A 27013-nucleotide genomic window follows, 5' to 3' on the forward strand; every position below is an offset into this window, starting at 1 on the left:
TGCTATTTTGTTTCCGGGTCCCAGATCACTGTGTCTAGTGCCACCTGCCTGCCACCACACAGAAGGCATTGGAGGGAAGGAGAGGCCAGCATTTATTAGTGGGTCTACTCTGGAGTGCAGTCCGACTGACTATCTCACTTGCTGTTTGTGCAGCTTTAGTGGCCTTCGGGGACCATCAATTGTTTGTGGCTTCAGCTATATCAACAGTTACCCTGTGGTCACCTGTCTCTGCACTCCATTAGGTTGGCACCTCTCGATGCCCAGGAGAGGTGGGGACACGGTGATGGTTTAGTATTTTAGGATATGAGAACCATAGGTGCACTGTGCTCCATCCAGCTGCTGCCACTTCTCACATCCTTAGCCTTTCCACCTTAGTTCTTCCACACTACACCTGCAGTCTTGTCAGGTCCATCCTGGATAAGGTGGCTCTCTGCACCACCTGCTGTCTCAGTCAGCGCTGGTCAGATCCCGTGATGTTCAGGGCCCCAGCTTGAACCCGCACAGCCTTTCCCTTTGATTCTTCCAGACTGCACTTGCAGCCCCATCAGGGGTTCCAGGAGTCAGCTGAAGCCAGAGTCTGTGCTACCTTCAAGGATGCCGATATGTACAGGATGATAGAGCACTTGTGGGATGCCATGCGGACAGCTAGAAAAAGCCTATCATCTTGACTGTCTAACACTTATTTCATCCAGTATAGCAACCACTTCAAATTTTCCTTTTTAATAAAATACCATGGGTGCTTCAGAGTCCAGCTGTAGCTGTAAGGCTAGCAAACAACGGACACAGCAGCAGACAATTTAAATTAGTGGGGAGAGTAAGTAAGTTGTTTGGAAGAATGACGTTTCAATATTTTCCAACTAAAAAACATAGCATTCTATTCCCCCATTAGTTTGAGTATTCCAGACTTTGAAGAACAAAAGTACAGACTTAAGCGCCTGATTTTTTTGGTCCTAGGGGTTTGGAGGATTGTAGCAATGTGGAAAGGATATACTTAAGGATTTTGTTTCAGAATAATTTTAGGCCCATGTTACAATACACTATATTGTATTAGTGCCATTACAGCGTTTTCCACACCCCTTGATAGTATAAAGGTTCCTAAATTTAACACTGCATGCAACTGGCAGCTGTGAGGGTTAATAAAGATGGCTGGATTACATCCCTTTGTGGGCAACATCTTACTGTATTTTGAATTCATCATGTTCAAAGTGAGGTAATCAAAAAGCAGCTGTTGAAAAATGCTGTTGAAAACATCAGCCAAACAGCTTTTCACCATATATAAAAAGGCCATCAAATACAGCCATGTACGATACAGCTTTCAAATTTGGCAAACATTTGTTGAGCAGCTAAGCAGCGAGCAACAAAAAGTTTTTTTTAGAGTTTTCAAAAGAAATTTTATTTTTCAGGATCTTTCTCACTACAATAATCAATTTTCTTAATGCTTGCAGAAAAAATATCAGTCATCCAAACACAAGTTTTGCAAATTTTGGTGCAGCAGAGGTAAAGTTAGAGGTGACCCAAAATTGAAGGTCTGTTTCGGTTTAGAACTAGCCCCAGCAAACAAATGTGTTTCAAAAGGCTGGGTTTAAAATGTATTTTATCCAAGAAGTTAGTTAGAAAAGAGGTTTGTTTGTTTTTGATGATACTGGAAAGTAGAGCTTTGCTATAAAGACAGATGGTTGTATGACATTACAATGCATGCTTTTAGCACGCACTTTTTAAAATGCATGTCTTTACCGCACATATGCTTTTACCACGCAGGTAAGTATAAATAAATAATAAATATAGGTAAGTGATATAAATACAGAGAGAGAGAGGCTTGCTATGGGACTTCATACACACACAATGTTTAAAATAAACATATTAATTTTTTTATTGGGGTGAACCCCGACAAACCTCCCATAATTAATTACCTTTAACATCCTATGACCCTACCCACCCCTAACACTGAAAAAATACTTTTACCACCCTATGCCCCTACTCACACCTAACACCTAAAATGCCCTTATCATCAAATAACCTTACCACTCCTTTACCCTAAAATGCCCTTATAATCCAATACCCTCACCCACCCCCAAACCCTAAAATAGCCTTACCACCTCATTCCCCTACCCACCCCAAAACTCCAAAAGTACCCTTGCTTCCCTATACCCCACCCTTCCCAAAACTCTGAAAAAACCTTTGTTACCCTATGTGATTACCTACCCCTAAACCCTAAAATACCTTTACAACCCTAAACCTCTACCAACCCCTAAACCCTAAAAAAAAAACCTCAAAACCCAATACCCTTATCTCCCCTAAACCCTAAAAATACATTTACCACCCCATGCCCTTACCCACCCCTATTCCCTAAAAATACCCTCAACACCCTCTACCCACTACATCCTAAAAATCCCTTACTACCCTTCACCCCTACCAACCCCTAAAACACCATTAACACTCTATACCCTTACCCACCTCTAAACCTTAAAAAGACCCTTACAACTCAATGCCCCTAACCACCCCTAAATCCTAAAAAAAAAAAAAACCTTACCACCCTATATCCATACGCACCCAAACCTTAAAAAAATCTCTTACTTCCCTATGGGAACATTCGGAGCGATGATTCTGGGACAACTACCCACATTGTTACTGCAAGCGGAACTACGCTTGTGTGAACGACTCCCTGAACAATGCACATGCGTAGTTAAGGCAGAGAAAAAGGGAGTCACCATCAGGAAAGGAAGCGGTCAGGTAAGTGGGGCTGAGGCAGGGTTGGGCGGTAGTTTTTAGGGGTGGAGGGTGGATTAAGGGCTTGGGTAGGGGGAGGTCAGAGTAGTTTATTTTTTATTTTTTAGTGGAGGATCAGGCTAGTTCTGGTTTTTAGGGGCAGGAGGGATCAGGCAGTTCTGTTTAATTAGTGTTTTTGGAGGAAGGGGGCCGGGGTAGTTTGGTTTTTGGGGGTCGGGTAGTTTGGTTTTGGGGGGTGGTGGGATCGGGATAGTTTGTTTTTTGGGGGTCGAGATAATTTTGTTTGCATGGGCGGGGTAGTTTTATTTTTGGGGGTGAGGCTGGTTGTTTTTAGGTCCGTGGGGGTTAGGGTAGGTTTTAGGGCTCAGGGTGGGTGGAGGTATCTGGGTAGTTTTTAGGGGTGGGTGGGGGGGGATGTCTTGTAGTTTTATGTTTGGGGCGGGTGGGAGGGGTCAGGTAGTTTTATTTTGTGGGTGGGGGTCGGGGTAGTTTTATTTTGAAGGCTGGTGGGGTGGTCTGGGTTGTTTTTTTTTAGGGTGGGGTGGGGGGGTCGGTGTAATTTTGTTTTTAGGGGCAGGGTAGTTTTACTTTTGGAGGGGGGGCAGTTTTTAGGGCGGGTAGGTTTTAGGGCTCAGGGTGGGTAGGGGGTATTGGGGTAGTTTTTAGGGGCAGGTGGGGGGTCAGGTAGTTTCATTCTTAGGGTGGGTGGGATAGTTTCATTTTTATGGTGGGTGGGGAGGTCGGGTAGTTGTATTTTTAGGGTGGGTGGGGAGGATGGCATGCGAAAACCACGCATGCCGTTCCACACATGCCTTTACTAGGCATGCCTTTACAACAAAAAATCGTTGTAAAGGAATGCATGGTAAAGGCATTTGTGGAAACCACATGGTCGTTGTTCCAACCGCGTTGTTCAGGCATGCGTGGTTGGCACATGCGTTGTTCCATCATACATTCCTCTATGCCCTTACCTACCCCTAAATCCTAAAATATCCCTACCACCCTATACCCCTACCAACCCCTTAACCCTAAAAACACCCTTACAACTCAATACTCTTACCCAACTCTAAAATAACCCTCATAACCCAATAGCCACCCTTAAACCCATAGATACACAGATACACACACACACCAACTCACTACACAATGTATTTACTTACCTTAACTATGTTTACTATGTGTGGTAAAAGCATGCATGGTGAAGGCATATGTGTGTTAAAGAGTTGCGTTGCAAAGGCTGCATGATAAAGGTGCTGCATGGTTCCAACTGCATTGGAAAGGATATTTCCCAAAACAGATTCATTTTTTAAGCTTGTTTCATACTTTTGTTCCCAGCACTCCAAACCTCATTAGCAAATGGTCACAAAATTAGATCCTGGGTGGTCTCTAGTCACTTGCCCATTTTTGTTCTACTGTACCTAACTCGCCTCAGACTGCTGTGGGTAACTAAGGTATCCTCGGCTAGAATATGGGAACACACTAGCCAGTTTAACTATGTTATGGTTAGTCTCCTTAGATCTAGCCTCCTCTCTGCAACCAGGTTAATTACCAATTCTACAAAATTTGACAGAATCATTCCATTCTGACCTCACTCAAATAGCTAATATTTAAATCTCGTTCTACCCCATAAGACAGCATGCCTTGCCTGCACGGCTATACAGTTAAATCCTCCCAATTACCTCTCATAGAAATTAGAATTGGCTGGTAAAACAAAACGACTAAGAAACACATCCTGCTTCTCAATACACCTTGCTTCACCAATACATCAACATTCCAGGAAATTCCCCAACAACTTTGAACACCCTTTCCAAGCATATAAGACTTGCTCCAACACTTCAAAACTTCAAGTACAAGCTGAAGCATCAACTACTAAACAAGAACTAACCTATCATTATCTGACACTTGTGAACTTCCCTTCAGGTGACCTTTTGACAGCAGGTTATTTATAATTCCATTTAATTTTCTAAACCCACTGCTGTATATTAATTTGCATATCCATGCTTTCCACCGATGTCACCGACTCCAGTTTGCAGATCTACATCTTTCTTTTATTTCCAAGCTTGCTGTTGTGTTTCCCGTGTCATGACCACAGGATATATTTTTTTCATGCCCTACAGTTGTGCATGATGTTACGCTAAATTTGTATTCAAATGTTAAGAGATTTTTTTTGTCCTTGCACTAGGCTAAATGTTGTAAAGAGCTCTGTTACCACTTGGGGTTTTATAACTCCATTACAAAAAACGAATACATAAATAAATAGTGAATAATTTGTTTGTGATCAAGCAGAAGATTGTAAAACAAATTCTTTCAAAGTTTTGCAACTGATGTAATGTAGTCTTAGAGGACGAGATACACTCAAATTACTTATAGGGGATGTTCCACCCAAAGTGTTCATTGGGCAAACAAAAATCTCACAATTATCCAGCCATTTTTTTTTTCCAGTGTAATTTCTGCAACTTTTTCCACCTTCAACAGCTGATAGTTAACAATTGGAAGCACCGTCTTTATCCCGCTTTGCTATTCACTTTTATATTTCAAGTGGAGGAGAGGTACATGTTGTTGTGTTGCTTTATGTGGAGCATTCATGCCACCAATACTTTGTTAGAAGCCTACCACAACATAAATCACACCATATTCCTTGCTATAAAAAACCCAACAGGGTTAAATAGCCCTGTTTTAAACAGTACAATTTCATGTGTATCTGCCCTACACAAGGTGTTATCATGTGCAAAGAGTAGCCTGCCACCAACTTGCAGAGCTCTCAAATCCCCTGTCCTATCATCTTTGTGTTAATGTCTACATACCCCAAATTTGAAAGTTAACTTACATTTGTGGTTTCTTTCTCATACACTATGAAGAGGGCATCTAACTATATAAGATGTATGGCACTAACACAAAACCTGAGAACCATAAAAATTAAGGACTGTGTCCCTAAATTTGCCATTATTGAACAACTCTAATACAAAATTTCTAGCTATAGGACCAGTCGCAGTGTAATCCATTATCAAGATTATCCCTCAGCAGCATTGCTCACAACACCCCCTTACCTTCAGCTCACAACACCCCCTTACCTTCAGCTCAAACAGTGCAAAACAATCTAGTTGCCTGCTATACTCTTTGAACTATCTCACTTCTTCAGTCCCCCGACCAAAGGTACAAGAAATATGGTAGCCACCTATGCAAGCACAAATATCACCTCTCTTCAGAGAGCCACAGATAAGATGAAATGAGAAAGACTCAAAAGGATTCTAATAGCTCTGGCATGGACTGAGGAGGGCAGATACAGATACACGCATCTACTATTTATAATTTTCTGGAACCTTCACAAGCTCAGAATTGACCTGCTTGGACTAACCTGAAGCACCATTGCAATAACAAATGGCACACCCAGGAAGACTGAATGATGGCATCTGACGCTTGGAAACAGATAAGAGGCTCATCTGCTGGCAGGGCAGTATGAGTTGCAGGATATCGAGCAGTCAGAGTAAACCCAGAAAGTGTTCAAAGTGTCAGCCTCATTGGTCTTGGTGAGTAAAACATTTCACTCACCTGTCCGGCACAGTTGACAAAGTATTCACAATCTAAATGACCTCTGTCTGTCTCAACACCAGTGACGTGGCCTTTTTCCACCAGAACATGGTTGACACTGGTTCGCTCATGGATTTGTACACCTGTGGAAAAACACATCAAGGATGGTTAGGTGCAAAAAAAGTAGAAATGTCACTTTCCTCAGGTATGCTGGTTATCTGTTTTGTCAATATTGTTGATGATGTTTTCACTCTTTCATTTGCACAGCCGCAATTCCAATCCCAAAATTAAAGTGAATACAAACATCTCTAGTAAAAATCAAAAAAGCATTTCATGTTAGATCAGAGGTACCCAAGAATGAAACATTTTACTAGTCTAGGGTTATTCTGAAAATCTTGTTATCTGCACTTTCAAGGCCCACATTGGATATTTCTGTCTGAGACAACCAAACCAGAAGCAAGTCTGGAAATCACAATTATAAAGTAACTTTTACCAGCACAACCCGTCCCATATACTCTTTGATATGGCATTACAATTTGAAAATTCCTTAAGTATTGGACAACATTTTTATTTTATTTGTTGGTCATTTATAACCTGATCATAAAGAAATCTAAGTTGCAGGGAGAAAAAGGATGGGAAGAGGTAGAACAGAGGATGAAGAAGGTAGGGTGAACATGGAGAGAAGGCTAGAATGAGAGTTCTTGAGAAAGTAAAATTCTTCAGAAACTGGGGCAGGAACTCATAAAGACAGCCTGAAAAGATACGCTATCAGAACTGGAAGAAAATTGATATAGTGTTCCTCACCATATATCACTGGGCAGATGAGAGTTCTGCAGGTTTGATACTACCAAGGCAAAACTTTGACCACCCGGTCTTTTTTGTTGGACACTGGTGAAGGAAAGGAGCAGGGAAGTGGAGGTTTTGTAATTTCTGATTGATTGGTACCTGTGAAAAGAGGTAGCAGGGTCTGGTTCCATTTATTTGATCCACTGAACGCCATAGAGACTTCATCGAACCCTGTATCTCTAGTAGTTGGTGGCTAATGGAGATGTTTCAGCCAGAGAAAGGTAATCTATTTAGGTCCACGTTTCGGATCACCTTGACTACCTTGTATTGAATAGCTTAAAACATGGATGTGGAGGCTTCGGGGAGACTCAATGGAGGGCGGTGGCAAAGTAAACCATGTAACGGATGCAGGCTCAGAGGTGTAGTCTGTGAAGGTTAAGAATGAGCAAGCTAAGAATTCCTGGCTTTAACAAACTGGTTTATCAATTTGTTCAGAGGCACATGTAGTCAATTTGGGCTACAAGTTTCAATAGCTAATTTATTAGAGAGGAAATGGATCTGCCGTTGGCAGGAGTAAGGAATGGCAGGGCAGCTTTGATGAGGGAATTGCAACCAGGAGTAGGAATTTAGTAATCTCACTATTTAAGCCAAGCTTGCTGTATTTAAAAAACACTATATATTTTTTAACAGGTTTAGACAGAGTAAAAGGGTTAAAACACTGCTTTCATCTTTAACATGTGCTTGAACATTTCAGACAGCTAGACAAATTTAATTGTGTAATTTGAACTCTAAATTTAATTCCTAGTTGACCTCAGCAGAAGGCACATATAGCCTATCAAAATCGGGGGGTACAAGAGACAACCCTAATGGCACTCTGCAGCCCAAAGCATGGCTAGAAAAAGAAGAGGGGCTAAGCTTAATCTTTTGGCAGTGACTGCAGGGGAATGACTGAACAGATGATGGATGAAGAATGATTGTATGGTTAAGGATGAAGAAACATAACAGCCTCAAAGTTAGTGTGCTCCACAAACATGCAAGTAGTTGACTGGATGAGTAGGATGAAAAAGATGGTGCATTTTCTAGCAGACACTTCTTAAGATCTGGTAGGTTGATTCAGTTCTATTCATGGGCCTGAACTTTGACTGATGAATGTCATGTAAGTGGACAGCCCCAAATCAGCTTTAATGTTTCTTAACCACACATTTTCAGATGCAGGCGAGGTTAGAGATCAGGGGAGCTTGCTAGGATTTTTCAAGACCAGGCCAGGATAACAAGATTCAAATAATTATCTTTGATTCTTGAAATACTTTGTGCAATAATGTAAGCCAGGTTAAAAGCGATGAGATAGTGATGCTAGGATGTGGTCTGTGTTTTTTGCCTCAATATCACCTGGTGATCGGTCTGCAATAGGCGATCTCATAGGTCGTATGGAGGAGGAATGTTATCAATGCAGCACATGAGCTCTGTCAAAAAGACCGCCTTGAGTAATCTTTGATAATATGCATAAAGTATGCTTTTTGATCTTGTAATAAGATGCTGGAACCCAGTTCCTGAGTAAAATAGGCAAGTCTGTCAGTAAAGCAATGATTTAGACTTTTGAAGGTCCTCCGTGTCACAAGGTCGCTGTTGAACCATTTAAGAAGGGAGAGACAGGAAAGTTTCACAGGCTTTGTTAATTTTCCTCAGAAATGAGCCCCGTATTGTGTCTGTCAAAGATCATAGCTGGAGGCTTCAAATGAATTGCAGGCTCTAGTAAATGCTCCTGTAGAGACACTATCTGTAGCTGAAACGTATGTAGTGATTAATTTTCATTTTTGAGGAAAAGGGCATTGATACGGATGTTGCAAAGAGAAGAGAGGATGGTCCAGCCAGGAAAGGCCGAGCAGGTCATTCCTTGAGAGCCTAAGGTCAATGGAGTGAACCAACCAGCAAACTAGCAAAATAACATCAAATGAATTATGACTTTCAGTCTCCATTCAGAGGGCTACTGGGCCCCAATCGCGGTGGGTGAGGTCGTCTGCACCGGTGTCCTAGGGTCTGTCCTGCTATGGCTCTGCAAACTGGGCCAATTACTACCATTTGTAGGGTTGTAGTGTTGGGGGCACATGCTGAGAACTCAACAAACATCCAATAGACACAATAATTTCAATGTCCAGCCCAGTGCTTGTCTTTACAGAAAGGAAACTATTTTATAGCCCAGCAGCAATATGCAATACTACAGAATTAAATTCAGCATACGTGGTAGTGATCCTGGTCTCAACATTCTCATGTAGCTCTTCAGCAGCAATGTTTCTAGACAGAGGATGTGCATCTACTGTCTCAAACAACAGAACCAGTTTGAAATGGTTGTCTTTCAAGTGTCCTCATTAGGCTGCTCTCCATGCACAGCCTTTTAGGAAAGTGATGATCCTCAAAGCAGGGAGCACTGGGATTGTCACAAAACTGAAGCACCCTCACCGAAGCACAATAAAGTGTGAGGTTTCTGCACCTGGCTGACAAATAATCTCTGAAGCAGTAATCATGCAAAGACAAAAGGAATGGCTAATCCAGAAATGCCCTCACTTTGAAAAAAAGACACCGCATTGTCACCCCTGCAACCTTCTCAACTACCAGATGGCAATGCTCAGGAAAAACTGAGCAGCAGCCCCTTGCAAACAAGGTTTTCATGGAATTTCTCAAGTTAGCCTTGTCTTTATCTAACTCACTGCAGTGTCTGAATCAGAACTCACTAGACACTGGAATGCAGGCAGTAAATCTGCACAGTCTGGGGAAGCTGTACTCATTCTCCATCATATGCCACTGCAAACTGGTGCAACGCAAATGGACCCAACTGGTTCCAGTATTCAAACACCATATAAAAAGAGTCCTAATACTGCACCTGCACTACTTGCAGATGCAGTCCACATACACTCAGTATGTCAGTGCAAGGGGCTGGATAATCACATAACAGAACTTTACACAGTAGAGCCTGTAACTCACATAAAAAGGACTGGACTGGTTGCACTATCAATCTCAAAACACGGTATTCTGCCACCACCACTTTATGGGCTATAACAAGGAAAGTGGACCTCTGTTCACTGCAGGGTGCAGTGGGTGCCCCATCCAGGCCAAAGGAGATGTTCTGGAATTCTCATTGTTAGGTAAAGGGCTTGGCATCTAAGCTCTCTTCGGGTCCTCAAAGGCTTTCTGATATTCCACAGACCATACTGTTTTCTTGAACTGTTTCCTGGATGTTAGGGCACTACTATGGGCACATAGTTAGCAACAAAATTCCTCTGCTATCTAGTGAGACCTCAGTAGACTCATTTGTGTCTGTGTGGTGGGAACTTTCAAATCTGACGCGGACTGGATTTTTGCTTTCAACGGGTAGATCGTCCTGTTTTCCACCAGATGCACAAGGTAGATGACAGATAACTGCCCCATGTGGCACTTGGTTGCCTTGATGGGCAGTTTAGCTCCCTGTGCCCTAATCAACTCTTGTCCTAGGTGCCTAGGAAGGTATTCCCACAAATTGCTAAACAGGCCAATGTTATCAAGGTAGACCACGAAAAACTCTTCCAGCCAGAGAGATTGTTGTTCAGCAGGCTCTAAAAAGTGGGAGGAGCATTCTGGAGCCCAAAGGGCATTACCCTAAACTGAAATAGCCTCATCTTTATTGCCAGATTGGATACATCTAAAATCAACAACACACACATAAATTGCATATGTACATTAATTAACCCCTCGGGTGACTAGGACGTGCTGGTCTCGCCCTCGGCTGCCGTGTGCCGAGGAGGAGACCAGCTCGTCCTGCACTTGGCCCACAGGGGGAGCACTAACGCTCCCCCTTTGGGCCTCCCACCTACCGTCCCCCGTCAGGGATGGAAGTGGAATTGTTTCCCCCCCAACCCCAGCAATCGGATGACATCAGCGCACCAACGCCAAATGTTGCTAGGGACACGCTGAAAGCCAATTGCTTCCATCGCGTTTGGAGAAAGGACATACAAAAGGTAAGTCCTTCTCCTGGGGGAGGGTTTTAAGGGGAAAAACCGACACAGGAAGAAAGGAAAGAGCTTTTCCTTACCCCCTGTTCCTGTTTTGAAAGGATTCCTGCTCCCGCCGTCGTGGAGCAGGAATCCATCCACTCGACACCAAGGATATTTTTTTTAGTTTTTTGGGGGAATGACCCCTTAGCCAACAGTCGCTCCATGGGGGGCAATTATTGATCGGAGTTTTTGACCGATCTGCCAAGGATGAGTTATTATTTTATTTTAGGGAAGTGACCCCTTCAGCAAGGGTCGCTGCTCTGGGAGCAAAATATTTTTCTTTGTTTCGCAACCCCTCTTGGGGCTAGATCAGCCATTTTTTCAGCCGATCTGGCCCTTGGGGGGTCGAAACCCACTAGATACCAGGGGTTGTTGTTTGTGTATGTGTTCGTGTGTTTTTTGTTTGTTAGGGGGCCATATTGTTGTACACCATTTCTGCCCCCCTTGAGGGCAGATCAGCCTATTATATTTAGGCCCATCTGCCCCAAGGGGGGCAGAAGCCATGCTGATGCCAGGGATTTTTTTTCTTTGTTTTCTTTTTAGTTGGGGCGCCCCCTTTGGCAAGGGTCGCTCCCCCAAAGGGGGGACATTACTGATGGCCATTTCTGCCCCCTTGGGGGCAGATTGGCCTCTTTTTTTAGGCCCATCTGCCCCCAAGGGGCGCAGAAGCCACCAAGATGCCAGGGATTTTTTTTTCCTTTATTTTTTGTGTTGGGGGCACCTCCTTTGGCAAGGGTCGCCCCCCAAAGGGGGCACAGAACTATTGGCCATTTCTGGCCCCACTGGGGGCAGATCAGCCTATTTCTTTTAGGCCCATCTGCTCCCAAGGGGTGGGCAGACACCACTTAGGGACCAGGGATCTTGTGTGTGTGTGTTTGTGTTTTGTGTGGGGGGACCCGCCCCTTTAGCAAGGGTCGCCCCCCCCAAAGGGGACACATTATTGTTTGCCATTTCTGCCCCCTTTGGGGGCAGATCAGCCTATTTTTTCTAGGCCCATCTGCCCCCAAGGGGGGCAGAATCCACTCAGGCACCATGGAAAATTTCTAAATGCTTGGTGGCGGGGTGTTTGTCAACTGGCGAAGTATTTGTATTTGGGATTATAACAGTTTATTTCTTCTTTTTGTTCTAGTTTAAAGCTTTTGCTTCCTTTGCTGTGGCTACTTGTGGTTGTGGCAGTGGTTGACCTGCAGTTGGCTTAGTTGCATGTTTTACATAAGTAAAAACAACTTACTTCAAAAGAGTATTGTTGCCGTGCATGAATGACATGTTTGTAGGCGGTGTACTAAATGCAGGATTGTGTGTAAAATTCTCCTTAGATTTGTGCACAATGATATTTGTGTTGTCTTATGTCTAATTTGCTTTTTTTGTGGGATATCATTGGTGATTGCTGCGTCTGTGCAGAGCAGTTGCTAGTGAGTCTAGCTTTTTCAGGCAAGTGAGTGGTATAGGTTTTGAGGACAAACCTCTTTGTGATAAAGCCACACTTTGTTTATTACTTATTTTAGACAGTGCTGGTTGTTGTTGGTGCACTTGTCAAGTTACACTTCTTTGAAAGGATCATGGCTAGCCATAGAGTGACCGCTCAGCAGGTTGTTGGCCTGCTTTTTGAGTCGTCTTCTGACCATGATTATGAGACTGAGACTGCATCTGTTGAAGTGAGAGATTCTGGCAAGGAATTATCTGTCCAAGAGGAATTTTCTGATGAGGAAGCCACTCTCAGTGCAGGTTAAGGGCTTGTTTTGGAGGAGGACACTAACGTGCCAATAGTGCAGCAGCCTGGGGCTGAAATGTTTCTTATTGGAAGACCTGAACTCTGGGTTGCCCCAAACATGGAGCAACCACAGTTGCCTGCTTTACTGGTCTCCCAGTGTGTACAGTGAATACAGAAAACCTTCTGGCTGCCCATTTCTTTCAGTTGTTTATGGACAGTGTATTTTTGGAAGAGATTGTTGAGCAAGCTAATTTGTATGCGGAGCAGTATTTGAGGGACAACTGTGCCAGACTTAGGCCTCAGTCTAGAGCTACTCAGTGGATTCCCACAAATCTGGAAGAGTTGAAAAAGTTCCTGGGTTTGACTTTTTTGATGGGGCTGATAAGGAAGCTGTCACTGTCTTCTTATTGGTCTACTAGTCCCTTGATAGCAACAGCTATATTTCCTACAACTATGACTCGTAATCGTTATTCGCTTCCTCTTCGGATACTTCATTTTGTTCACAATGCTTTAGCCTTGCCACGAGATCACCCTGATTGTGACCGTCTTTTTAAGATTAGGCCTGTCCTTGATCATTTTGCAGATCGGTTTTCAGAGGTCTATTTGGTCCCGTTCAAGGGCCGTTTGGTTTTTACGCAGTACATTCCTAGCAAGAGGGCATGGTATGGAATTAAGATGTATATGCCGTTTGAAAGTAGTAAAGGATGTGTGTTTAATTTCTGGGTCTACACTGGCAGGGATTCCAGTATTGACTCCTCCCCTGGTTGTCTGCCCAGTTTTGGAGTTAGTGAAAACATTGTGTGGGAATGTGGTAGACAAACTGTTTAACAAAGGTCACCGTTTGTACGTAGATAACTTCTACACTGGAGTGCAGTTGTTCAAGGAATTGTTCAGAGTGGACACTGTTGCTTGTGGCACAATCCATTCTAACCGCAAAGGCTATCCAAGGGAGCTTGTCTGTAAAAAACTTGAGAGGGGACAGTGCAGTCCTTGCATAATAATGAGCTGCTGGCTCTGAAATTTGCAGACAGGAGGGATGTGTACATGCTAACTACCATCCATGATGAGAGTACTATTTGGGGTCAGGTTGCGGAAGTGCGCAAACCTGCGTGCAGTTTGGACTACAATAAGCACATGGATGGTGTTGATAGAGTAGATCAAAGGTTGGAACCTTACACTGCTGTTCGTAAGTCTTATGTGTGGTATAAAAAGTTGGCCATATATTTGTTTAATTTAGCAACTTTTAATGCTTTTATTGTTTTCAAGGATTGTTCTCCTGAGTCAAGGATGAAATTTGTTCAATTTCAGGAGTCAGTGATAGAGAGCCTTATTGTGGTGGAACAGGCAAGAGTTCCTAGAGTAGCAGTGGTGGAGGATGTGGCTAGATTGAAAGATCGCCACTTTCCTGATCACATCCCTCCCACTCCCAAAAAAGACTTGCCCACTAAGAAATGTACAGTCTGTGCACGAAGAGGTATCCGGAGGGAGAGTTATATGCACTGCCTGGACAGTCCCTCAAAGCCTGGGCTGTGTGTGGCTGGCTGTTTCAGGAGTTACCACACACAGAAGAATCACTGGGAACTACAGTGAGCATAAATTGCCTGTTTTATATTTTCATATGTTCAGTGTCACGGTTGACATTACTGTCATGTATTCAGTTAGAGCTTTTGTGTTTGTAGTTTTGTACTTAATTAGTTAGCGGTTTCTTTGTTGTTTAAAAAAAAAGTGATGGTGGTGTGCATGGAGTGGCACTTGGCTGCGGGGTAAATAGTGACTTGCAGTTGGCCAATGCAACACACTGATAGCCAAACGCCAGTCCACACACTCCCATCAGCTGGTGTGATTGATCTATCAGGCATGTGGGCGTATGAAAGTGATGGGCCCTAGAATGGCTCTGTCTGTTGATGCGAGTGTTGTAATGTGCTGGGCCCACGGCTGGCGGCGAGAATGGTCTTGTGCATGTCATGTATGAAAGGTGTGTAAAGCTGTTGGTGCTTTGACGCAGCTTTACAGCGCACGAGCTGTGAGTCATTGGTTCAGTTTTTTGTACTTTCAGTTATTATTTGTGCATTTCATTTTCGGGAAATCTCTTGTTAGTAAAATTTGATCTACTGAACTCACTCACCCTTGTGCTAAATCCAACCAGTATGTGTAGTAAAAAAGTGACAAAACCTGCTCCTCTGTAATCAGGCTTCGCAGCACACCCGTGACATGCTAGGTGTCTAAGGTGGAACCCCGATGATGCAGCATGCCACCAACTTGATTGGTGGGTGAGGGGTCTTTTTAACATAACCTAAGTGCATTTCTTTGCACATTTTTAGTGTTTGGAACATCAGAGAAGGATGTGGATACATCCATCAAAATGATCTATTACAAAAGCTACCTGTTTTTTTGGGGGGGAGGGGTGGTGGGGGGGGGGGGGGGGTTCCTGCGTTTGGTCCCAGGTGCGGCGGTCATCTAGGGAAACCTACCAAAACCCAAACATTTTTATGAAAACTAGACACCCGGAGGAGTCCAGGGAGGTGTGGCTTGCGTGGCTCCCCCAACATTTTCTTACCCATAGTCCCTGCAAACCTCAGAAGTTGGTTAAAAAAAACATTTTCCTCACTTTTCTTTGTAGGATCACCGCGCCGGCACACATTTCCTTCACGGATTCGCAAACTGGATTAGTAAAGCCTTAGATGACCTGGTACCAATACTGCTGCTCTCTATTGCTCGCTCTAAACCCTCGACGGAGTGGTTTAATAAAGAGCTTAGAATTCAGAAAAAAAAACTGCAAGTGTCTAGAGCATCAGTGGCGTAGAATTATAGTGCCACAGACAGAGTGGTCTATTTAAGGGTCCTGAAAACTACCACAAACAGATCAGAACCACTTGCAGTCAATTCTATGCCCAGAAAATCGACCTGGCTCAGAACTCTGCACGTGAGAGCTTCACTATTGTGAAATCCTTATCATCAGTGAAAACTGAAGTTGTGGTGGTTGAGAGACAGCCCTCAATCTGGTCCTCAGCCTGATGGCCTATCTCCCTGGGATCAGTGTTGTTCCCTAAGTGAGCTGTGAAATAGCTTGGCACCTGGTTTGAAAAACAGATCTCTAGCCTGACGGGCACCTTTTTTGACATCTTAAAAATGCGATGGAAAATCATAGGTTTCCTGACTGTAGCTGCTAGGAAAACTGTGGTACAGGCCCTAATCACTTCAAGGCTAGATTAGTGCAATGTACTCTACCTCAGTGCCACCTAGAGTAGACTTCTAAAGCTCCAAAAGGGGCCGAACGCTGCTGCTCGCCTGTAACTAAACTCCCCTAAATTCCCTTCAATGGGACAGGCCCTCGCCATCGTTCATTGCCTTCAGTTAAGGAACAGTGGCTTTCAAGGATCTGTGCTTCTGCCATAAAATTTTGCTGGGAAACAGCCCTCAGTATTTGCATCCGCTGATACTGCTTAATGCCCAAATAGAAGTCTTAGATCTTCAACTGCAGCTTTCACATCAATTCCAAGAGTAAAGAGAGCACAGATGGGGAGGCTGTTCTTTCAGGTATTTGGCCTCAAAACTATGGAATTTGCTGCCATCAGATCTTAGGCAGGAAAACCTAGAATCAGGCTTCTGTAAAAAAAATACTAAACACCTGGATCTTTCAGATCATTTTAGTTTAGAGATGAAATCTCTGTTTTTTTATAAATGTACCTTAGCGTGAGGTCACCCCTTATAAATTCCTATAACATAACATGGAGAACCCTCTTTAGCACCCCGTGGCACCTGCTTCCAGCAAGTAGTTGATCTCAGATATCTACACTACTCGGTATACTCCACACCACTTATATTTAAAAAACAAAACAAACGCTTTTTAACAAGGTGTTTTATAGCATTTGAACAATACTCATTGGCACAGCAGAGAGAAGTGAGAAGAATAACAATGGAAAGCAGCATGTGCATGTTTAGAAGTGACAACAATGCCAGTTTATTTGTTTCAATAGATCTAACATTGAAATATATGTGATGCGATAGTATGGCTTGCACATTTATGGGGGTATTAGTTATGGGAAGTCCACTTTTGTTTGTTAAAGGTGAGGTTCAACTTGTGTCAGGGTCCTTGTGTTGTGAATAGACCTCTGAATAACAAGGGAGAAAGGAGGAGGGGCTGTGGAAGGTTGCGAGGTAGGGGGGTAACTATGCAGTAGCACAAGCGAGAATGAAAGGGAGAAGCACAGGGAGGGATTATGTGTAGGTAGGTGGTCTTCAGGGAATGGTGGTTTCTGGGGTAGCTATTTGATCAGCCAGGTCCTCCTCTTGGGAGAAATCAGGGATGGGGACTTGCGGCCGAAGTTAGGTGTGTGGGAGGGCGCAATAGATCAGGCAGAGGATATCGCTTCAGGGAAAATTAGTGAGAAGGCTCATGGGAGGATGGGGGTTTTCTCTTGTCAATTCCCAAAACTGGGTGAGCATGCTGTCCCAGGCTGCTGAGATAGGTTGTTTACAGAGATTTCAAGCTTCCTCCCAGTGTTGGGCGGTGCTCTCTGCCTCCCCCAGGGAAGGATCACTCTGTGCCATTGTAAGATCAATAGGGGTTGAGTGTCTCTCCAGTTCATGGTGAGGGTGCACTAAGCCTGATCTAAGGGCAGATTAGCAAATAGTGCTTGCACTTTGTGATTCTTTCACTGCTTATAAATTCCCTGGGTAGTCGCTTCCCAGGTGTTCAGCGTACAGAGCTCAGTTATAGTTGCTAGGCTATCATGTAGGGCACGCCAATAGTGGATTATGTTGGGGTATGACCATAGCATATGCTGAAAGTTGGCTGGCGGGGACTGACATTTGAGGCATGTACGATGCGCTGTGGGGAATTTGCAGCTTAATCTAGAAGGTTGAGATAGGCCCTGTGAAGTAACATGTATTGGATATTCTTGAATCCCGCATTACGAAAGATACTTTGACGGGATTCTAGGGCCATGTTCCATTCAGTGTCATGTAGGGGTTGCGTCAGGTCTTTCTCCCATGTCTGACGAAGTTGTGCCAGGGAGCTCCTGTGTGTTCCTCTGTGGCTTTATACATGTAGGTGACCTGGTGACGTCCTGCCCCCATGGTGTATAGGGTGTGTATGACAGGGTGGGTGAAGGGCTCTTCGTCCATTTTGCTCCATAGAGGCCGGAACGTCGCTAACAGCTGCCTTTAAAGGAGGAACTGTCCTCGGGGATGTGATAGTGTTGATGCAGCTGTTCAAATGTCAGGTGATTGCCTACAGTCTCTATGGAGTCAGCGTGCCAAGCAGAAAGATGGTAAAGTCTTGTTAGTCCCTGGAGAGGGGTGAAAGGAGCATAAGGTTGCACATGGCGAGTCAACTGGAAGATCCTGGCAAGGCACTTCCAGGCCACCCAGTCATCTAAGGACCAGGAACAGTGTAGTTTGACTGTGGGATGTATGAGCTGATGAAGAACGTGAGGGGAAGGGTGCCATTCTAAGACCCGGTTTCAAATACATTTTTGTTCGCCAACCAGCGAGATAATGTAGGCTTATAGCTCTGAGATATACTATCTCAAAGTAAGAGTTAGTGTGCCCAGAGTCTAAGGGTTCCCCATAGAGGTTGATAGTGGCAAAATTAGATAATACTAATGCTCTATTTTGTGGTAGTGTGATCGAGCAGTAGGCTTAGAGGGTAGTGTTAAGCATTTGTTGTACACATACAGGCAATAAATGAGAACACACACTCAAAGACTTAACTCCAGGCCAACAGGTTTTTATACAGAAAAATGATTTTCTTAATTTATTTTAGCACCACAAGATTCAGAATTTTAGGTAAGTATATAAATTGTAAGGTACTTCACACAGGTAAGTATGGAACTTTGAATTAAAACTATTGTACACAGTTTTGGCAAAAATGGCAATAAGCTATTTTAAAACTGGACACTGCAAAAATCAACAGTTCCTGGGGGAGGTAAGCATTGATTAGTTTTTCAGGTAAGTAAAGCACTTACAAGTTCAGTTTCCTGGGCATAGGCAGCCCACCGTTGGGGGTTCAAGTCAACCCAAAACACCCAGCACCAGCAACACAGGCCGGTCAGGCGCAGAGGTCAAAGTATGGCCCAAATAACATAGGCGCCTATGGAGAACAGGGGTGCTCTGGTTTCAGTCTGCTTGCAGGTGAGTACCTGCGTGCTCGGGGAGAAGATCAGGGGGGTTTTGTAGAGCACTGGAGGGGTCCCAAACAGGTACACAAAATATATCCTCAGCGGCACAGGGGCGGCTAGGTGCAGTGTGCAAAGTAGGTGTCGGTTGTAGATAGGAATCAATGGAGAGACCCGGGGGTCACTCTGGCGATGCAGGCAGGGCACAGGGGGGCTTCTCGAGCCAACCACCGGCTGGGCTAGGATGAGGGCCACCTGCTGGTCACTCCTGCACCGGTAGTTGGTTACTCTCGGTCGTGGGGGCTGCGGGTGCAGTGCTTCTTCCAGGCATCGGGTTCCTTTGTTACCGGGCAGTCGCGGTCAGAGGGAGCCTCTGGATCCTCTCTGCATGCGTCACTGTCGGGGTGCAGGGAGGTCTACTCAGGGTGCCAATGATGTTGGAGTCACCTGAGGGTCCTCTCTGTGGTGTTAGTTCCTCTGAACACAAGCTGGGGGCGTCGGGTGCAGAGTGTGAAGACTCACGCTTCCGGAGTGAGGCTGGAGTCTTCTTGAAAGATGGTTTCTTTGTTGTAGTTTTGGACAAAGCCACTGTCCTCTGGAGGTTCTTGGTCCATTAGGTGCAGTTCAGTCCTCTGAGTCCTCAGAGGTCGCTGGTCCCGCTGGATGCGCGCTGTGCAGGTGTTCTGAGTCTGGAGACAGGCCGGCAGGGCTGGGGCCAAGTCAGTTGTCATCTCCATCGTCTCTGCAGGGCTTTCAGGTCAGCAGTCCTTCTTTCTTCAGGTTGCAGGAATCTGATTTCCTGGATTCAGGTCTGGGGGGGGGGAGTGGGGAAGAGGGCACATCCCTAATCCTATTGGGGGAATCCTCCAAAACAAGATGGCGGATTTCTTAAGGCAGGAGTCACCTCAGCTCAGGACACCTTAGAGGCTGTCCTGACTGGTGGGTGACTCCTCCTTGTTTTTCTCATTATCTCCTCTGGACTTGCTGGCAAAAGTGGGGGCTGTGTCCAGAGGGGCAGGCATCTCCACTAGCTGGAGTGCCCTGGGGCACTGTAACACCAGGCTTGAGCCTTTGAGGCTCACCGCCAGGTGTTACAGTTCCTGCAGGGGGAGGTGAGAAGCACCTCCACCCAGTACAGGCTTTGTTCCTGGCCACAGAGTGACAAAGGCACTCACCCCATATGGCCAGAAACTCTTCTGGATGTGGCAGGCTGGCAGAAACTGGTCAGCCTAACACTAGGAATTGGACTGGTATACAGGGGGTATCTCTAAGACGCCCTCTGTGTGCATTTTTCAATAAATCCCACGCTGGCATCAGTGTGGATTTATTGTTCTGAGAAGTTTGATGCCAAACTTCCCAGAATTCAGTGTAGACATTATGGAACTGTGGAGTTTGTGTTTGACAAACTCCCAGACCATACTCTTTATGGCTACCCTGCACTTACAATGTCTAAGATTTGGCTTGGACACTGTAGGGGCATAGTGCTCATGCAACTATGTCCTCACCTGTGGTATAGTGCACCCTGCCTTAGGGCTGTAAGGCCTGCTACAGGGGTGACTCACTTATGCCACAGGCAGTGGGTTGTGGGCATGGCACTCCGAGGGGAGTGCCAAGTTGACTTAGTCATTTTCTCCCCACCAGCACACACAAGCTGTGAGGCAGTGTACATGTACTGAGTGAGGGGTCCCCAGGGTGGCATAATACATGCTGCAGCCCTTAGAGACCTACCCTGGCCACAGGGCTCTTGGTACCAGGGGTACCATTTACAAGGGACTTATCAGAGTGCCAGGGCTGTGCCAATTGTGGAAACAAAGGTACAGTTTAGGGAAAGAACACTGGTGCTGGGGGCCTGGTTAGGAGGGTCCCAGCACACTTTCAATCATAACTAGCATCAACAAAAACGCAAAAGGTTAGGGGGTAACCATGCCACAAGAGGCATTTTCCTACAGATACCCATTGGAGTTGTCCTGCAAGGCAATATGACTCAAAGGATGGAGCACCAAGGCTGCCACGGCCAACCGGCAGCTGAAATTTTTTAAGAGCTAACCACTATACTACTAAGTCCTGGAAGAATTGTCTGAGGAGTGGGGCTAAACCGACAGGTTAAAAAAATTGTATGATAAATGGGGGAGGACAATCATTTTTGTGAGGGCAGTTTTGCGTGTGAGGGTAAAGTGGCAGGCACTGCCAGAATAGAGTTTGGGATTTGAGGGCCGTGAAAGCTCACCTCATTTTACTCTCGAATAAACCCTGCTGTGAATAGTACAAGCGCATGCCTAGGCAATATACTACTGCTTCCACCCAGATTAATTGCATGCCACATAGGCGGACGATCTACAGGGTGCATTGTTCCTCAAGGCAAAGACGCATGATTTCGTCCAGTTGACCCGCAGGCTTGCAGCTGCCTTAAAATCTTGGAATGTTGTGTTTTTCATCTTGGTGCTTGCTGTAGTGCCCCAAGGAGAAAATAGCATGCCATCCCGATACAGTGACACCACTTGGGTAGTGTTATCCAGGGGGATGCCTCAATGTACTCCCTCCAAGCGAAGGCGGAGAGCCAGTGGCTCCATGGCAATGGTAAAGAGTGCTGGGGATTGGGGCAGCCCTGACGTGTGCCGCAGCTCACTGTAAAAGGGGCCGAGATTAGGTGCCTGATTCGTACCCAGGAGACAGGGGCAGAATATAGCAGCTTCATATAAGTAAGGAGACGTCTCTCAAGGCTGATTGCCTCTAACATCTCAAAGAGATAGTCCGAGAATAGCATTTTGTAAGCTTTTTCTAGATTTAGTATCAGGCACGTTGCCCAGGGGTATAGAAGCGATGTCTGATCCATCACGTGGAAACAGCCTCCTGATGTTATTCTACGGGCTGCGACCTGGGACAAACCCGCTTTGATTGGGGTGTACAAGGGTAGGTAGTATCTGGAGGTACCGTCCAGTGGATATTTTGCCCAGTATTTTGTAACCCACACCTAGAATGGAAACAGGCTATTAAGAGGACAGGCGAGTTGGGGCTCTGTCTCGTTTCAGTAGGAAAATAAGGAGGGATTCCTGTAGGGAAGTTGAGAGCATTCCACTAATGAGTGCTTCGTTGTTCATGTCAGCCAATTTGAGCGGCAACACAGAGGAGATACTCACCCATTGGGCTAGGATCCTGGAAAAGGTGACCTAAAAGGCAGATTGTTAGGAGTTTGGGGTGTAAATACAGTCCAGGAGTATGTGATTGTCATCCAGGCGGCCTTCTGCAAAGACATATCTACCTTCCTTGTCAATGATTGTCTTGAGGGTCTGGAAAGGTGCGCCTGGATGAATGAAGAGTAGGGCGCCCCATATACAGGCAGAGTATGTTGTGCAGTGAATCATACCCCTCCAGCATTTGTTAAGGGACTGAAGCTCACTGCTGGTGAGGTGGGTCTCCTGATGGAAACTAATGTGCGCATTTTGTTGTTTGATGTAGGAGTACATGGAGTAACACCGGTGTGTTGTGTGTATGCTCTGAAAGTGTTAGAAGCCTAGTGTTAGAAACATAGTGTGTAGATGGGGTGCCATAAAATGGTGATATGTGGAAGTGCAACGGAGCAGTGTGCTAATGAGTGGGATCCCGTTCCTCGTACCCACTCCACCTCACCGGAAGAGGGATGTTGAATTGCTTGTGCTATGGGGAAAACAAGCATAAAATATATATGAAGAAACTTGAGCAACATCAAGAGGCAACAGAAGCTGGCCACATGCTCAAACAGCCTTTCGTAGAACAGTCTGCAAAGTAGGGGTGAAACAGAAACCGACATATGGAGGGAGGGTGGTTGGGGGATGGCGTCGGGTGGCGGTCAGAGAATCGGTATGTTTAGCAGTCTGGGTGGACAATCCTTATGTGATGGGCTGCGGAGTGGATTGGTGACTACCCGGCACCACGCAGGAGTCGCAGGGGACACACAGCAAGAACAAAAGTGGGGTTGTTCCATGCAGCGTACATGGCAGGTTGGGCAGAGTAATTTTCTGCTGGGTCAAGCCATCTCGGGAATTGACAGCGCAACTGAACAGAGGAGATGTCAAATCAGATTATTAACTGGATATCGTCCCTGTGCTTCAAGAGCAGGAGTCTGGCGACAAAGGGGGCAAGGAGGCATTCAGGTGGCAGGTGGAGACCCATGCCCACGTTCAGGGAAGAAGTATGGGGACAGTGCTTGAGACTGAGAGAAGGATTTCACCCATTTTTCCAAGAACGCGATCATCATGCAAGAGTTCGCAGCCCCTTCCAGAAGTCCAACAACCCGTATATTGTTTGCTGAGATCATCCTTCAACATCCTCCAAGCAGTGTTCTAGGCTCTGAAAGCTCTTGTTGAGGTGAAGTGTACACTTTTCCTGACCTGCCAAAAGTGGTTTAATGTCCTCAATGGATCATTCTATATCTGACACTCTGGAGGCTAGTTTCCACTTCCCTTTGCATAGCAAGCCCAATTCTGTGCAGAGTTACTCAATTTTTGTTTCACGGAGAACTGGGTGTGCAAGATAGCATCCAATTTATCAGAGGGCTCCTGAGATTGGGCTAAGTGTGAGTGTGCCACTGTGGTCCGATCTGGGGACCAGAGTGTGGGAGAGGGCAGGCTGAGTGACCCTTTGTCTGTTTTTGAAAGTCCATCATCAAGAGGAGTGTCAGCCGCAGGGTGAGAAGGCACCGTTGGTGGCTGTCCACCCGTCCAGGGATCGGTGACCCTACTAGCTGCTGAGAGAAGATGGGTGAGGGAGTCCAATGTGGGCTGCATATCAGGAGGGCTGGTGCTGTCAGCCTATTAGAAAGGGCAGCAACACGCAGGTAGTATCAAGGGCCTCTTAAGGGCTGAAAAGCTATGTACGGGGTAGGCGATGGTTAGTGCCCTGTGGCTCATCCAAGTCCCAAGTGCCACCACTCAAGTCACAGTTCCAGCGCTGAGGGGGTTATGTTAGCCCTTAGTGCCGGGCAATGGCGATTGTGTACACCCCAATCAGGACTCCGGTCGGGCCTCTAAGTCAGTTTGTAGTCCTGCAATTTCCCTCTTGCATTTTGCGTGGGCAGACCCACCTCTGTCAGAGGGCAAAGGCCCTGAGCAGGCCCGGGAAACTCTTCCTACCTCCACTGTGCCCCCTAATGTGTATCTGTGGCAGCTTGTCCAGGGCCCGGCCTGCAGCCCCAGAAACCAAGTGGTCCCAAAACAGCCATCCCTTATGTTCTCATGCACTGGTGGCTTGCCCCATATGGAACTCATGCGCTCCCCATGCACCCACCTTATTCTCAATTATGGATACATGGTTGAGAAGTCATCGCTGACTGAGAAGGTGTTGCTCCCGCAGGCCTCATTTCAGGCCCTTGTCTTTTATGCCTTCGTTGCCTACTTACATCCATTTTTGGTGCTGAAATTTGTTTTTATTGGGCATAGGAGTCTGTGCTCTGTTTCATTTTAACACTGGTAACCAGAGCTAAGGTGCTTGCGCTCACTTCCCTAAACATAGTTTGATTGACTTAAACTTGATTGGCATATTAAATTTACTCATAAGTCCCTTGTGGAGTGGTGTACCAAATACGCAGTTCCAGTAAATTAAATGCTACGAGTCGGCCTGCAGCACTATTGTGCCACCCACTCAAGTAGCCCCTTAAAACATGTCCAAGGCCTGCCACTGCAGCCTGAATGCAGTTTTAAACTGCAGTGCTGAATTGGCATTAAAACTTCCTTGCCAAGCCTTAAACTCCCCTTTGATTACATACGTGTCACAACTCAGTTAGGTCCCACGTAGCCCATAGGGCAGGGTGCTGTGTAATTATAAGGTTGGCCGTGTCCTGGTAGTGAAAAACTCCTAAATAAATTTTCTGCTACTGTGAGGCCTACCCTCTCATAAGATAACAGCTGGGGATTCTTTATTACATTTAATAAGCTTTAATTTCCATTTGAGAGCAGTTGGCTATAATCATGTTTGGTATCTATGGAACTGTTATGATATATCCTCTTTAATGGTAAAGTCGGATTTTGCATTACAATTTTGAAAATGCCACTTTTAGAAAGTTGCCATTTTCCTGCCCTTAGCCTTTGCACCTGCAGCCTGTCTTAGGTTACATGACTGGGAGTAGCTGACAGACATTGTGAATTCCTCCCAGACAGTCACACATTAAAGGGATTCGGTGTGTCTCAATGGGCCATCTGTTGGCAAAATGTGGGTGGAGCTGAGCCCAGCACCACTTGCAAGTGAATAAGGTGTGCTCTGCCTCCACACAAATGGTCAAACGACCCTACATCGCTGCACTAGCCAGCTTGGAGCCAGGCAAGGGAGTCAGGAAATTCTATGCACTTCGAAGAGCCTGTCTAGATGCTTGAAATTAAATTAAATAAAAATAGAATTTAAAGAGTGCACTAAACCCGAAGATGTCAAAGAGCTGAGCTGAAGAGAATTCTCTCCAACCTGAAGCAGAAGAGCAGCAAGTGATAGGGTCTATGAGGAAAAAAGCCAAGTTTAAAATATTTTTTTTAATGCTGCAAAGGAATCTACTTCCAAGATGCAAGCTGGAAGGGTATTTCAGAGTTTGGCAGCGGCAACCAAGATGGATTACCTCCCCATCTGGCTTTCCAATACTTGGGAATCATCACCTTCTTAGAGAGGGAGGATCTAAGAGGTCTGCATGGAATGTACTAATGTAAAAGATAACTCAATTGGCTGGGATCTTTGCGGTGCAATGATAGATAAAACCATGCAGAGAGCCTTCAACATAATCAGTTTTCTGACTGTGAGCCAGTGAAGGGAACAAATCCCATCTCTGTCAGAGAGATGCTCGAAATGTTAAGAATGAGGCTGGCAACTGCATTTTGAGCCACTTGAACCTTATTCAAGAAAGAGCGGATGTTAATGATATATAATTAGGGGTGGGCAGAACTCGCAGATTTTTACTTTCCAGAATTCCAGGGAGTTGCATAAAAACTCTGCGAGATTCCGCAGAGTTCTGCCCACCCCTAATTAAAAGTTCCCGTAGGCTTATCGCTGTCTCCTAGCCGTAAGAACCGTCTTGGAATGAATAACGTCAAACTTCGCACTTAGGGTATTTACATAAAGCATTGTTAATTTTTTTCATGTGGAGGCCTGCTCTGGCAGCGCCATACCAGGCGCGAGCCTGCACGGCAAAGAGGAGTGCTTTTAAGAGCCTGCGTCGCACTGAAGTCCTCCCAGTTGTTGCAAAGAAGACATATATAACATCCTTTAAAAGCTAGTAACTCCTCCTGCAGGAATCACAGAGGACAACAAAGTTATCAGTTTGCATTGGATTCTACCAACTCAGTGTTGCCTACTAATAAGAATGCCTCTGCGGTCATGCGCAATGTGCCACTGGAGAGAGCTGCGAGATGGCTTTGTCAAGGACTGCTTTGACCTAGGAGTCTAAACCTTTGCACTTAGGAGACCTGCTTGTCCATACGGATGTGTACATTTATAAATGTGATATGCATATGCTAGCTGCAAATTAGAACATTTATTTCCATCAAAGCAATAGTTTCACATCTTCACTTGATAGATGTTCCAACTGCAAAAAAGTTCAATTTTCTCTCTCCCAAGAAGATGCTTAAATCTGACATTAGCCTGGTATTGAAATTGAATTAGACTTCGATTGTATGGCACTGAAATGGTTTTGAGTTGCCCCTTTGCTCCCTGGCAGTATTGCAACTAAGAACAGACAATGCTCTCTTATCAACTGCATGCGGGGGATCATGTGACAACTCAACCCGTGGGGTCCCTGGCCATGCTGAGGAACAGAAGCTGCTGCACCCGTTTATCATCTATGGGGTAATCACACTGAAATCCAGCAGGGGGCAGTCACAACTTTGTCCTACAGTGGAAGTGTTAAGAGTACTCAACCTGTCCAGTGCTTAATTTGAGCCAGTTGAAGGTAGCGCCGACTCACATCCATGTTTGTGGGCCTGCACTTATTTGTCATCAACAGACTTTGATACAGAGCAACAGTGAAAAAAGCAGCAAAAGCGAACAAAAGACGAAGAGAAAGCCTAAAAACAGTGACAACTGTAAGCCAGAGATTTTTTTAAAACTGAAAGAGTGAGGTGATAAAAAAATCCATGACAGCTTCTATGGCCCATGTTGTGTTAAGTATG

General features: G+C 45.3%; 1 protein-coding gene across 2 annotated transcripts in view; it reads right to left on the reverse strand.

Annotated features, from left to right (window-relative positions):
• Positions 1-27013, reverse strand: part of PDPR (pyruvate dehydrogenase phosphatase regulatory subunit) — a 685893-nt gene that overhangs the window by 417069 nt on the left and 241811 nt on the right. For both annotated transcript variants that reach the window (XM_069217552.1, XM_069217553.1), the window contains exon 6: positions 6274-6395. In XM_069217552.1, coding sequence (XP_069073653.1) covers positions 6274-6395 — 122 coding nt within the window. The remainder of the gene's footprint in view (positions 1-6273; positions 6396-27013) is intronic.

This window comes from Pleurodeles waltl, chromosome 12 (assembly GCF_031143425.1).
Source record: "Pleurodeles waltl isolate 20211129_DDA chromosome 12, aPleWal1.hap1.20221129, whole genome shotgun sequence".
Lineage (NCBI taxonomy): Eukaryota > Metazoa > Chordata > Amphibia > Caudata > Salamandridae > Pleurodeles > Pleurodeles waltl.